The 13,007-nt window shown below is 44.3% G+C and overlaps 1 protein-coding gene across 1 annotated transcript; it reads left to right on the forward strand.

Moving 5' to 3' along the window:
* The first annotated feature begins 246 nt into the window (after positions 1–246).
* atg4da (autophagy related 4D, cysteine peptidase a) lies at positions 247–12,755 on the forward strand. The gene is made up of 11 exons (XM_084465524.1): positions 247–546; positions 2,868–3,106; positions 3,559–3,642; positions 4,198–4,371; positions 6,649–7,003; positions 7,746–7,810; positions 8,085–8,356; positions 8,755–8,833; positions 10,323–10,399; positions 10,638–10,757; positions 11,574–12,755. Exons 2-11 carry the CDS (start codon positions 2,920–2,922, stop codon positions 11,751–11,753), a joined length of 1,593 nt encoding a protein of 530 aa, XP_084321650.1. The 5' UTR covers positions 247–546; positions 2,868–2,919; the 3' UTR covers positions 11,754–12,755.
* Positions 12,756–13,007: the final 252 nt, after the last annotated feature.

Consider the following 13,007-nt stretch of genomic DNA (forward strand, 5'->3'; position numbering starts at 1 on the left):
TATGAATTATTTAATAAATATTATATATTACATAATTTCCACATTTTAAATTGATACACATTAAGATAGCAACATAATAACCCTACTTGTATAGTAAAACACACATTTCATTAGACCATTTTAATGGGACGAAAAATTATATAGGCCAATCAAAAACCGGACGCCGCGTTCACGCCTACAGATGACATTGAACCAATCGCAATGGACCAACAAAAGATAACAGGAAGTACATGTCATTAGCATTATTCTGTCAAAGGCGAAGCCGCTGATCCAACCCCATTCTGAAAACTTGAAACGATTTATAAATACTAGGTGTATTTTACTTAAATGTTATAAAACCGTCTTACTAACTTTGTTTCCGGTAACTGAGGTGGAAAAGCGATAATCGCAAGTACATTTGACTCCAAAGACTAGCAGTTGCTAGCCACCGCCAGTGGACAGTAGAAGCTAACAGCCAAGGAAGCCAGTTGCATTGTCCTGCAGTGTGAAGAGCATCTTCCTCAAGAGCAACAAACGCAGGAAAACAAACATGATACACACCACCAGGTAACTAGCATTTTGTCATAATATACTGTAGAAGACTAGGTTTCCGTGTCATTTCCCCCTAGTTCACATGACATTGTATTGTATCCTACAGCTTCTTAGATCGGTCATGGAGCTCCAGAGACCCGCTATTAAAGCACTATATAATTAGTGTTTTCTCAGGCCTATCTGACGGCCGAATAGAGGAGTGCCATCCTTGGGAAGGGTTCATTTATGCTATATTGGATAAAGTTGTACACATATATCACTATCAAACTTGATAACTAGAAGTTGTCTGGATAAGTAGTTCTTGACATGTGGATCTGTTCGCACTCAAATCGCAGTCCTAGGGAGATACACTACTGAGTGCATTTGAATCAAATTGAATTAAATGTTAATGGATCACGTGGACGCCAGTATTACAATTAGTTGTTATCCGCTTCGTTTAGGTTAATGCGCAGCTGGTTCGAACGTCACGTTGCTATCACATGACTGCGGTCAAGCTTTTAACCGCTTACGACCGAAAGAAGAAACGATATATTGCGGTGTGAAACTGCTGCTCTTCGGTTTTGGGTCGAGCAATAAGTGACTCGCACTCATAATGACGACGTTGCAATGTGGAATTGACCTTTATATGACTTCAGTCTAGACTAGAAAGGATATAGAAATGCTTTAAAAGAACAGTTTTGGCTCTTGCGTGTTTTAGAATTGTGTATCGTAAATAAACCAAGCCAAAAGGTACTTTCTTTTGTATTTTTTCAAATGAAATACCTATTTAAGCAGCTTAATCTCTAATCTTAGTTTTGATTTCAAAGAAAGCTAAAAATGGACCACTGAAACTAAGACTTACCGAACCCTAAAGTAACCACAAAGCCATTGCCAACTGTGTAACATTCAAAACCTCCTCGTCTGATTCCTCCTTTTCAAAGGATTGCATAACTTTAAAACCTCCATTGTTCTTCCCACCACAAGGCCACATAAACCCTTTGCTGAACCTAAGGCTGCAGCGGGTGGTTCAATGGATTGTGTCCATTATCCAGAGATGTATAAAAGTACTAGAGACACAGACTTAAGTAAAAGTACAAGTACTGAATCAAAAAAGTGACTAGAGTAGAAGTGTTCTTTAAACACCCCACTTGTGGGGTGTTTAAAGTGGAAGTACTAAAGTATTCAAAATGTTTTGTACTTAAGTATTGCAAGTAGTTTATTTTTAAATGTACTACTCAAGTACTGAAAGTAAAAGTATTGTGTTATGTTTATATTAATGAAAGCAGTCAAAAGTTTGAATATCATATTGTTTATATTATCTCAAATATTTAAAATGAAGGACACACAATTCCTTTGGCTGTAGCAGCAGTACAAGGACAGGAATATATACAGAGCGGTATTCCAAGAAAACAGCTTAGTGACAAACATGGGTAAGTTAAAGGACAATTCTGGTATTTTTAACAGTGAGCCCACTTTCTGGTTTGTCTAGGTTGAAATAGAGTGGTTGACACCGACATTTTGACTATTGGTCCTGTCTCGGGTATTGGGCTCATTTAGAATTGCCCCTGCCTGCTTCAGAATGGCTGGCGACGTGTCCTTAAAACAACCCTAAACGTTCATTTTCAGAAATGTGCAACTCACCGAGTGGTTAGTGGTGTTTTTTGATGTTCCAAATCAAGTATCGTAGCGAAATACAGTTTCTGTCGTGTTTGATTGCTATTTTATTGCATTTTGTTAATCCCATTGATTTGATCTGTTGGAAGACTCATTGCTCGTTGGCCGGAAATGGAAAGGGGGGCTGTTTACATTTGGTTGTAGTCTTTTCCTTCGGTTCTAGCCCTACTGTTGAGACAGAGAACCGAACGAAAAGACTACAACCAAATGTAAACCGTTTCCGGCCAACGAGCAATGCTAAGCTTCAGTTCATGTAAAGGGAAAACACTTTTCATCACTTTCCAAATATTTCCAATGTGTTCCTTTGGAAATAGTTGCTTATTCAAAACAAGTTCTAGTCACAACACAATTATAGTGTCTACAAGCAGACTGATTATTGTACAATTACTTTCTCTGCTGTGATTATTAGGTTACTTGTGATGCACCGCTGACAGGTGCTCTCCTCGAAGACTAGCCTCTACCATTGACTTGCAGAGTCATAGCAGCCTAGCTCATGTTCTTGTGAGAGGAATTCACTTTGAATTACTTCTCAGTGTTTGCCAAAAAGAGTTCCAGTAACAACACATCAATACTGCAGTTTGTCTACAATCACTCAGATGATTTGCCACTATATATATATATATATATATATATATATATATATATATATATCTCAAACGCTAACCCATTGAACTCCTGCTCAGTACTGTCATCGCTAAGAGGACCAGCGGGGCCCAGCTGTGAGAGCCCGGAGCCATGAACTCTGTGTCCCCCAGCGCGGTGCAGTATGTGGGGGGAGCATTGCAGGAGGAGCTGCTGGAGAGCCAGAGGACCGGCAGCCCTGCGCGCAGGCTGGCCGTGGGCCCAGAGGCCGCGACGGAGCCCGACGAAGTGGACAAACTCAAGGCCAAGTTAATGTCTGCGTGGAACAACGTCAAATATGGTTGGTGGTCACCCACGATGCCTGTATATTTAGGGTTTTAGAGTATTTGTGTCTGTGGGCCAGTACACATCCCTGTCTATTGCATTGTATTTTCTTTGCAGGGTTTTGTGCTGACGGTAGACTAATTGTGCTACTTTCTATATGATATCGGTATTTGGTAGTTATATGACGGGTCATTTAAAATGTCTTTGATGCGTCATTATAGGGAAGTAAAGTCAATATTTACAGTTTTCATCATATGTAGTCAATGGGTTGTCATGTCAATTTTTCTGATATACATTTTCATACATGCATTTTATTTCCGTAAAATGCTCAATTTTGTCATCAGCGCCCGGTTCGGGTGAATCTGTTCCGACATGGGGACAGGGGTACCGTCCAAGTATAAATTCCTGTCTTGGCTTCTTCTGAGAAATTCCCTGATCCACTACTTCCCTCTTTTCCCCCTCTCTTAGGATGGTCTGTCAAGTCTAAGACGTTCTTCAACAAATCCTCCCCCATCACGGTGCTGGGCCAGTCCTACCTGCTCAACAGTGAGGGTAAGCGCTCAACCCAGGTGCACCAATGTGTTGAAGTCCGATACAAAGGGTAATTCTGCATGGTCTTTGAAAGGGGAAATGTATGTTCAAGAAGGGCTAAAATTAAGCTTCTGTTGTTGGCCGTTTCATGGCGAGTAGTGTTTGAAATTGTTCCCGCTGCTTTATGTTCTTCCGAGAACACAGCAGTGTTCCACCGTAGTTAGACAAAAGATTAAAAAGGGTATTCAATACCACATTAGATTCAATACCACATTAGATTGCTTTCGGGTCCATTCCAGGTCCGACTGGGTTACAAAAGAGCTTCAACGTAGCCTAAAAGTTAAAAAAGATCTCTCATACTATTATTTATAGTATTAGTTCTTCTTATATGCTCTTACAATCGTTTTTTCCTGCAGGATTCCTGTGTTTAACTTTATTTTTGACATGAATAAATACTACTGTACTGTTATTATTATAATGTTAATAATTATTTAAGGACACCATTTAAGCACATACTTGTGCTCCTATGAGCCTTCCCTCAATCAGCGGCCCTTAATATCTCTCTCTGTTTCTCAGACGAGGTGGAGCGTTTCCACGGAGCGTTCGTCTCCAGGCTATGGCTGACCTACAGGAGGGAGTTCCCCCAGCTGGAGGGGTCCAGCCTTACCACGGACTGTGGCTGGGGCTGCATGCTGCGCAGTGGGCAGATGCTTCTGGCCCAGGGCCTGGTGGTGCACCTCATGCCCAGAGGTGGGTCCGTCTATCGCTCTCTCTTTCTCTGTCTTTGTCTCTGTCGCTCTTGTTCAGCTCTAAAGCCGTAAATGCACTAAGATAATTAGAGTAGATTGTTACGCTACTCTGCACACACGTTAGTGTGTGTGTGTGTGTGTGTGTGTGTGTGTGTGTGTGTGTGTGTGTGTGTGTGTGTGTGTGTGTGTGTGTGTGTGTGTGTGTGTGTGTGTGTGTGTGTGTGTGTGTGTGTGTGTGTGTGGGGGGGTCGTTAAATGTATGATGGACGGTAAACAGTGGGTTGGATGGGGAAGTCTTCAAGTTCTTCATTTTGTCACAACAAATCATGCAGTATCAGTCATTGCTGGCAATGAAACTCAAGTCTTCCCAGCTTTCCTTAACAATGTAATAAGTAAATACAATAAAATCAATAACATAATAATATAGATTGTGTATTTACTGTACATATAACTATTTACATAGTAGTGCAGTATAAGGTATTTTGTATGTGTATGGGGGGGGTGATCAGAGTCCAGAGTTCAATAGGAAGGAGCTGTCCTTGAACATGGTGGTTTGTGTGCGGATGCTCCCATACCGTCCGCCAGACAGTAACTCGGACACTTTATGGCTAGGGTGGCTGCGGTCCCTGAGTGGAGACTTGGCTCACATCTCTGAGTGTAGAGTTCAGTTCAGTTCTTTTATTAGTCAAATGCACAACAAAACAGGCAAGCAGTCATAGCTGACAATGACATTTTTGTTTCCCAAGCTCTCCTTAAAAATGCAAAAAATATTTAAAATTGAAAAGTAGTATAAGAGTAAAAAGAGTAACAAAGAACAAAAAAATAAATAAAAAATTATATATATATATATATATATATATATATATATATATACATATATAAATAACAAAGTGTCTTTCAGTCTGTATCTGTAGTGCAGTGGCATACAGGGTGCAATAGGTCCTGCGTGGCTGGCAGCCCAGTCCTGGTGATGTTCTGTGCAGTTCTCACAACCCTCTGGAGGGATACTCTCGGTGATGCATCATTGCTGAGTGTTCTGGAGCCCATGCTGAACCTCCTCCGCCTGCTGAGGAATAAGAGCAGTTATCTCTCTGCCTTGACGATGCTGCCAGTGTGACCAGGATACAGCCTCGCTTGATTTGGACCCCATGAACCTGAAGCTGCTGCCATCTCCACTGCAGCCCTGTTGATGTAACTGGGGCATGCACACCCCCCCGCAGCTTCCTGTAGTCCATACTAAGCTCTTTTTTGTTTTGCTGACGCAGAGATGGAAGTTGCTGTCCTGGCACTCACCTCATCTCTATAGGCTGTCCTCGTTACCTGAGATTGTGATCACTGTCGTGCCGTCAGCATACTTTAGGATGGTATTGTAGCTGTGAGTGGTGAATAGGGAGTTCAGGAGGGGGCTGCGCGCTCCAGTACTACGAGTCAATGTGGAGTAGATATCGGTGCCAATCCGCACAGCCTTGGGTCTGCCCGTCAGGAACTCCTGAATCCAGCTGCCCTGGGCCGTGTTGAGTCCTAGGTCCCTAAGCTTAGTAATGAGCTTGGAGAGCACGAATGCTGTATTACAATTGGGCACGAGGGTTGAATGCTGAACTGTAATTAATGAACAGCATTTTTACATATGTTTTCCTCTGGTCCAGGTGGGAGAGGGCAGTGTGGAGGGTGAGGGACAGGGTGTTGTCTGTAGACCTGTTTGGCCAATAGGCGAACTGTAGCGGGTCCAGGGTGTCAGGCAAGAGGTGATCGAAGCCCTTCATAATGAGAGATGCGAGTGCTACGGGGCGGTAGTCATTTCAACTGAGGGCTTTTGTTTTTCCTGGGGACAAGAAAACTGTGCCTCTTTTTGAAACCTGTGGGGACTTCAGACAGGAGCAGGGATGTAGTCTACTTCTAGTGTGTTTGCGGCTTACCTCTCTGCCTCTTTCTTACTCACCTCCAACTCTCTTTCTTTCTCTCGGCTACTTCTTTCACCCCAGGGTGTTCATAGTCAGATGTTGTGTCTGTAAATAATTTGTTTTTCCTTTTTAATAAACATCAACGCGTTAAAGGAAAAACCAAACTCTTTACCAAAAGAAACAACTTTTCATTTATACATTTACAGTTACATCCTGCCAGTACTTCCAGAACCTCACATGACATGAGTTAAACAGAAGGTGTGTGTGTGTGTGTGTGTGTGTGTGTGTGTGTGTGTGTGTGTGTGTGTGTGTGTGTGTGTGTGTGTGTGTGTGTGTGTGTGTGTGTGTGTGTGTGTGTGTGTTCGTTCCTGTTCCAGACTGGGCGTGGCCCGACGCCCAGCAGCTAGAGGACGTGGACTTCGAGGTGTTCCGGCCGCGGTCCCCCGTCCGCGCGGGGGGCGTGCCTATTCCCAGCTTCGGCTCCCCCCGGGGGTCCGGCGCTCCCCCGAAGACTCCGGCTGGCCAGCAGGTGCCATCCGGGGGGGTCCAGAGGAAGAGGCCGGCTTCTGCCAGGGACAGGCAGGCGGAGCCGCTCCACCGCCAGCTGGTGTCCTGGTTCGGGGACCACCCCCCCGCGCCGTTCGGGGTGCACCTGCTGGTGGAGCTGGGCAAGAGCTCCGGGAAGCGGGCCGGGGACTGGTACGGTCCGTCTGTGGTGGCCCACATCCTGCGGTATGTGTGTGTGTGTGTGTGTGTGTGTGTGTGTGTGTGTGTGTGTGTGTGTGTGTGTGTGTGCGTGTGCGTGTGTGTGTGTGTGTGTGCGTGTGTGTGTGTGTTTTTTCACTCTTCACTCCACCACAGGTAGTGTTGTGGAAAGGACAACACATAAACTCTAACAAGGAACGAGATCAGGAAACTGCAGAATAAAGTTGAAGACTTTCATTTAGAATTTAAAAAGTAATACAAAAAAAAGTAATACAAAAGCCGGCAAACTGTTTTTATATTCTCGCTGCTGTGATTCCTCTCATGAGCTCTAAGGCCAACTTATCAATGTCCTTGTATCAACGTCCTCAAACTTTGTATCAGACACTCTCATGCATTGGTCATTCACATATCTTGTTGTTAAAGCCCTGAGGACGGCTGTACAGACTCTTCACACCAAGGGTGTAATCTGTCCCTGAACAAACCGTATAGACGCTTTGTATGCTTTGTCTGTCTGAACAAACCCTGAATCTCTCCTGGTGATACGGCCTTGTGTCCCCTTGGGCCCCATGCCTGAATTCTAGTACATACTGGTGGCACAGAACATCGGATGACCTTTCTAAGGAGCAAGAGTCTCTTCAGAAGACTCTCACTTCTCCCACAGTTGTCACAGTAAACCATTGATGGCAACTCTGATGCAATCTCTGTTAATCTTTTAAATGGGTTTCTTCCACGGTTCATTCATGCATCTCTTTTATGTTCTTTGTCTCAGGAAGGCGGTGTGTAAAACCACAGAGGTCCACAACCTGGCCGTCTATGTGGCCCAGGACTGTACAGGTACACAACTGTTCACATATTTACACTATGTTGAATATGTTCACCTTACATAAAAAAGCCTCAGTTCATACTGGTTTCCTTCCTGGCATTTACAAAGCAATAGCCATTAAATGCCCCTCCTTTGTATGCTAGTTCACAATGGATGGGAAATGACCTTGCATTGCAGATATCAAATTGTGCGTACGAACGGGAATGAGGCATTAATCCTTGTGGTGGCTAGCAAAGTGCCCTATATATTACATTCTTATCCGTTTTCAACCGTTTGTGTCGCCAGTGTACAAAGAGGACGTGCTGCAACTGTGTGAGCCTTCGCCTTCGAGGGACAAGGGCCCCCAGATCTCCTCCAACGGCCCCCAGATCTCCTCCAACGGCCCCCAGATCTCATCCAACGGCCCCCAGATCTCATCCAACGGCCCCCAGATCTCATCCAACGGCCCCCAGATCTCCCCCAAAGGCCCCGACACCACCTGGAAGTCGGTCATCATACTGGTTCCTGTTCGCCTGGGTGGAGAGGCCCTCAACCCAGCTTACATTGAGTGTGTCAAGGTGTTTATTCGTTCTCTCTTGTCTTGTCAAATGCCACAGACGCATGCACATACACACAGGCTGCCAGACGCATGACCTTTGGTGACCTTTGGGATTAATACTCATCATTAATACTGAAGACTCAACACTAATCCTGCAGTGGCACTGCCGGATATCTATGAGTTTTCTTTGGCAGCTTTGGCTTGAAGACGAGTAGCTAAAATTAAAACAAGTTAACCTAACCCTACCTAAACCTAACCCTAACCCTAACCCTAGTTAATGACCCACCCCGAACGCAGACAAGGCAGACCACCAGAGAAGGCAACCTTTGAGTTGTACAACATTATTCCTACTATGGTGGTGCGTGTTTCTCGACCTTTTCAAATAACCGTAAAGATCCCTTGTGCTTATGTTCCCAGCGCATCCTGAAGCTGGAATGTTGCATCGGAATCATCGGTGGGAAACCCAAGCACTCGCTGTACTTCGTCGGCTTCCAAGGTGAGAGTGGGACCCAGAACACCAAGAAACGTCCCCTCATTGTAATTTCCCGCCCGTCCCATTCACACCCCATCAGTCTTCACTCCCTTCATTAAATAAAACCTGCTTTATACAGTCCGTTTTTCATTTAATTAGCTTCAACCAACGCATTTGGAGACGGTGTGTTTCGGATGTATTCAACTCTGGGATCCACATTGGGACCATCACATCAGCCATTACGAGCGTGGTAGAACCTAAATGGGCATGTTTTCTGAATGGAACTCTATGGGGTATATGCTAAAGTTGAGACCCAACCAGGGGAAATGCAGACAACACGCGGAGCTAGTGGGAATGGAAACATTAGCCGTTTCTCAATTTGTGTTCTCGTGTGTACTCGCGTACTTGCGTTCTCGGTTAACGTCATCAGTGGTAGCCCAAGCACTGTTCCAATTCCAAGTACTCGAGTACTGTCGTAAAACCCGGAAGTGTTCTCGATGCGTTCTCGATGAAGCCGTTCTACCGAGGATGTATTGGAGGTGACTCGTGTGGACTTGGGACCGTTAAATATCCCAGGATGCATTTCGCATTCCCATGTTTTAAAATATGTAAGCTATAATAATAGGCTATATATAGGAACATTTTACATATATAACAAACATGTAGGCCTATTCATTCAAAATATTGACATACTATTTTAAAATTAAAGAGGCTGGGGTTTTGTTTTATATAATTTGTTTATATTGTATACGTCGCTGATAGAGGAAACCCATTGCAACGGCAACGAAAATCCCGGTCCGATCCGTGTGTGTGTGTGTGTGCGCTTTTCTATTCTAATCTGTGTAATTTCTCGCTCATTCGTTATTATTATTATTCGTTATAATAGCCTACTCTCCAACTACATAGGCAGTTAGGCACGCGCACCTGTACCCTACATATAAAAAGTCGTGTGTATATAAATACACACGACAAGCATATCTTTTAATTTATATTCATTCAAAATATTAACATACTATTTTAAAATGAAAGAGGCTGGGGTTTAGTTTTATATAATTTGTTTATATTGTTCAGTAGTTTGAGGCCATAAAGCACAGTTAACAGAGCTGAGGTGGTGACGTCATCGAGTCCGCTGCTGTTCCAATTGCAGGTGCGTACTCGCGTTCTCGGAAGTCTGTACTTCGAAGTCCGGACTTGCCAAGTACGTACTTCCAAGTCCGCGAGAACGTAGTCCGCGTACTTGGTATTGAGAAACGGCTATTGATTAACATGGCTATAATTCCATTTCAAGGGTATACCTCATGTGCATACCCTTGACCTGAAAATTGTTTTCACGTGTACAATCTTCAAGTGGAGTTGCAGTCACACCACACTTGTCATGTTGCATTTTATTCCCCCTAACCCATGTGTCCACACCTGAAGTCTCCTCTGCACCCTACCCCCAAGTGGAACTGTAGGTGAACGTTTACCTTTTTTGACCCATTACTTAGTGTGTGTGTGTCTATGTGTGTGACAGATGACCAGCTGCTGTACCTGGACCCCCACTACTGTCAGTCCGTGGTGGATGTGACACAGGCAGACTTCTCACTGGAGGTTCGACAGACACAACTGAATTGCAGTCTCTCTCTGTCTATTGTCATTATTCGATGCATGCTTTTACTGGTCTGGAATTCAAAGGGCTTTATCTGTCTCTCTCTGGCCCTTTCATTCTGTCCGTCTTGTCCTTCTGTCTCTCAGACATCGGACTCAAAACACTGCAGTTCAATATATCCACAACCAACTGCTTCTTAGAGGATAATACTGGCCTCTCTCTCCTTCCTTTTTTCTCTAGTCATTCCACTGCAGCTCACCCAGAAAGATGCCCTTCAGCCGCATGGACCCTAGCTGTACCATCGGCTTCTACGCAAAGAACCAGAAGGACTTTGAGTCTCTGTGTTCAGCCGTCACCGAGGTAACCGCTTCTAGCACCAGTCTTTATGGCAAAGATATTCTCAATGTCCTCGCTGAAGAAGCTGTGTGTTCGCTGGGATCTCGTTGTGCACAGCACAGGGGTGTTTTGGGGGTTCCTCTTTGTGTGTATAATGTAAATAAGTGCACTGAGCTATTGTGACTGAGCTCTGTACTCTCAAAACAATATCTGAGTGTCACGTCATCTTTCCCTACTTTGCCTTCAGAAAGGTATGAAGGCTGCTAATGAGTGCCATGTGCCTCTATCATTCTTTGCGCTATTCAAACCAAAAAGCCCCAAAAGTGCTACAATTTGAGCCTGATTAGCATTCAGTGAAAATCAAGTATGTCCTCCTTGGGAACCCTTTAATGATCTTAAGGCTCTGCTAAAGATATTCCCCCACCTATTTAAAAATAACATTTCTCTTCTTTTCCTTCCCGCATAAAATGGCCTATTTGAGAAAGGCTTGTACCTTTGCATGGTTTATGGGTTGGTCGGGTGGTGCCATGATCGCCACAGTATGACGTCAGCTGTTGCTCACCGTGCACCAAGTCCTTCTCAGGGGGTTTGTGTGTGTGCTCAGATAGTTGAAAAGTACAGGGAACATTGGTTGTTACCTTGGTTTCCAATATATTTTCTGAATGATTATGAGAACACATGCCCGTAAACAAGACGTATTGAGGATGTCTCGAAAGGGTGATGCTGAGAGTTTACGTAGAAAAGCTAATACTGGGTCAACGGATAAGAGGAGTATTGGAAAACATAACTCCCTGTGTGTTTTTAACACCATTCCTAATGCATCCCCGTGGTGTTTCCTAGGCTCTGTCCTCGTCCACGGAGAAGTACCCCATCTTCACCTTCATGGAGGGCCAGGGTCAGGACTACGGACTGGAAGGCCAGAGCATCAGTCCCGCCGGGCCGACCCACATCCTGCCCCCAGGGAGGCTGAGCAGGAACAGCACCACCAGGGCCAGCACCGACGACTTTGTCTTCCTGTGAAGCCGGCTCCCATGCGGATGAGCTGCTGGAAGGAAGTGGGGAGGCGGGCCCTGCCGACAATGACCAATAGGGGGAGGGAATGGGAGCCTGTGTGGACTCTATACTCTTCCTCCATCGCTATTGGCTGGAGACGTCCCTTCAGCCCCTAGGGTGGCAGGAGAGCATCGCTGTTTGTAAGCTTGCAAATAGCCGGGAAAAAGAACACCAGATAAACAACTTCATGAGAGATTGGATCTGTGCTTTGTTTACTATACTGGACGCTCAAATGGCCTGACACATGGCATATAAGATGAATCAAGACTTTTTTTTTCAGGTCCAGGCCACTTATTTTGCCCACCTTTCAGCGAGTGGCACAGAAGTGTGCCATTGGGTTGAACATGGTATAAAATGGACACATCAAATACCATGGGAAAGAGTAATATTATATACAGTCCTAATTTATAATTTCATCCACTCGATTAATTTATCATGTGCGTGTGTGTGTGTGCGTGTTTGTGTGTTTTCCGTTTTCTCTCGTGTCGAGTTGTGCTCTAGGAACCCACTCTTCAAGGTCAAAGGTGTCTCGTACCAATGGCACTGCGATCTAACCCTACCCGCAACACACCAGGCTCTCCCCACTTTGCGCTCTACTCGGGCCTGGCCTACACTAGCAGTAGTAACCTCACAGAAATTAGCTGCTCCAATCGTTCTGCATCTCAGTCCAGCCACACTAAACGTCCTAAGTGAAGAAAAAGTCAATACAGGAGGATTGTAAATGTGTGTTTGTTTCCCCTGGGCTCTGCTGGCTTCATTGCTTGTTGAGTTGAGTAAAGAAGGGTTTGTTTGTTTAGAGTTGCTATGTTGTGTCTTTAGATTTATTGCCATGTTTTGTTCTTTGTTAAACAGCTGGTTATTACAAGTTACTTGGTTGCTTTGTTTCTTCCAATTAAATGTCGGCCACTGAAACGTTTTGTTGTATTTTATTTGATCTCACACAAATCTGTCAACAGTGTTTTAATATTTAGCTATGACTGGAATAACGGCACAACAACCAAGTACTCAAAAATAAGTAGAGTTAAGTGTAGAAGTGAGGCAGTAACATGTGCAATTGGTATTGACTTGTAATGCAATATTTTCATCTCAGTACAAAATCAATCACTTGTCATTTATTTAAAGAATATATAAATTGTGTGGAAAAAACAAACATAAAAACATGTGATATCCTTCATAACCTGCATAGATTGAACAGATGCGCACGCATGCGCCTTTGTCGGA

The sequence above is a fragment of the Micromesistius poutassou genome (genome assembly GCF_964030765.1).
Source record: "Micromesistius poutassou genome assembly, chromosome: 3".
In the NCBI taxonomy this organism is placed as follows: domain Eukaryota; kingdom Metazoa; phylum Chordata; class Actinopteri; order Gadiformes; family Gadidae; genus Micromesistius; species Micromesistius poutassou.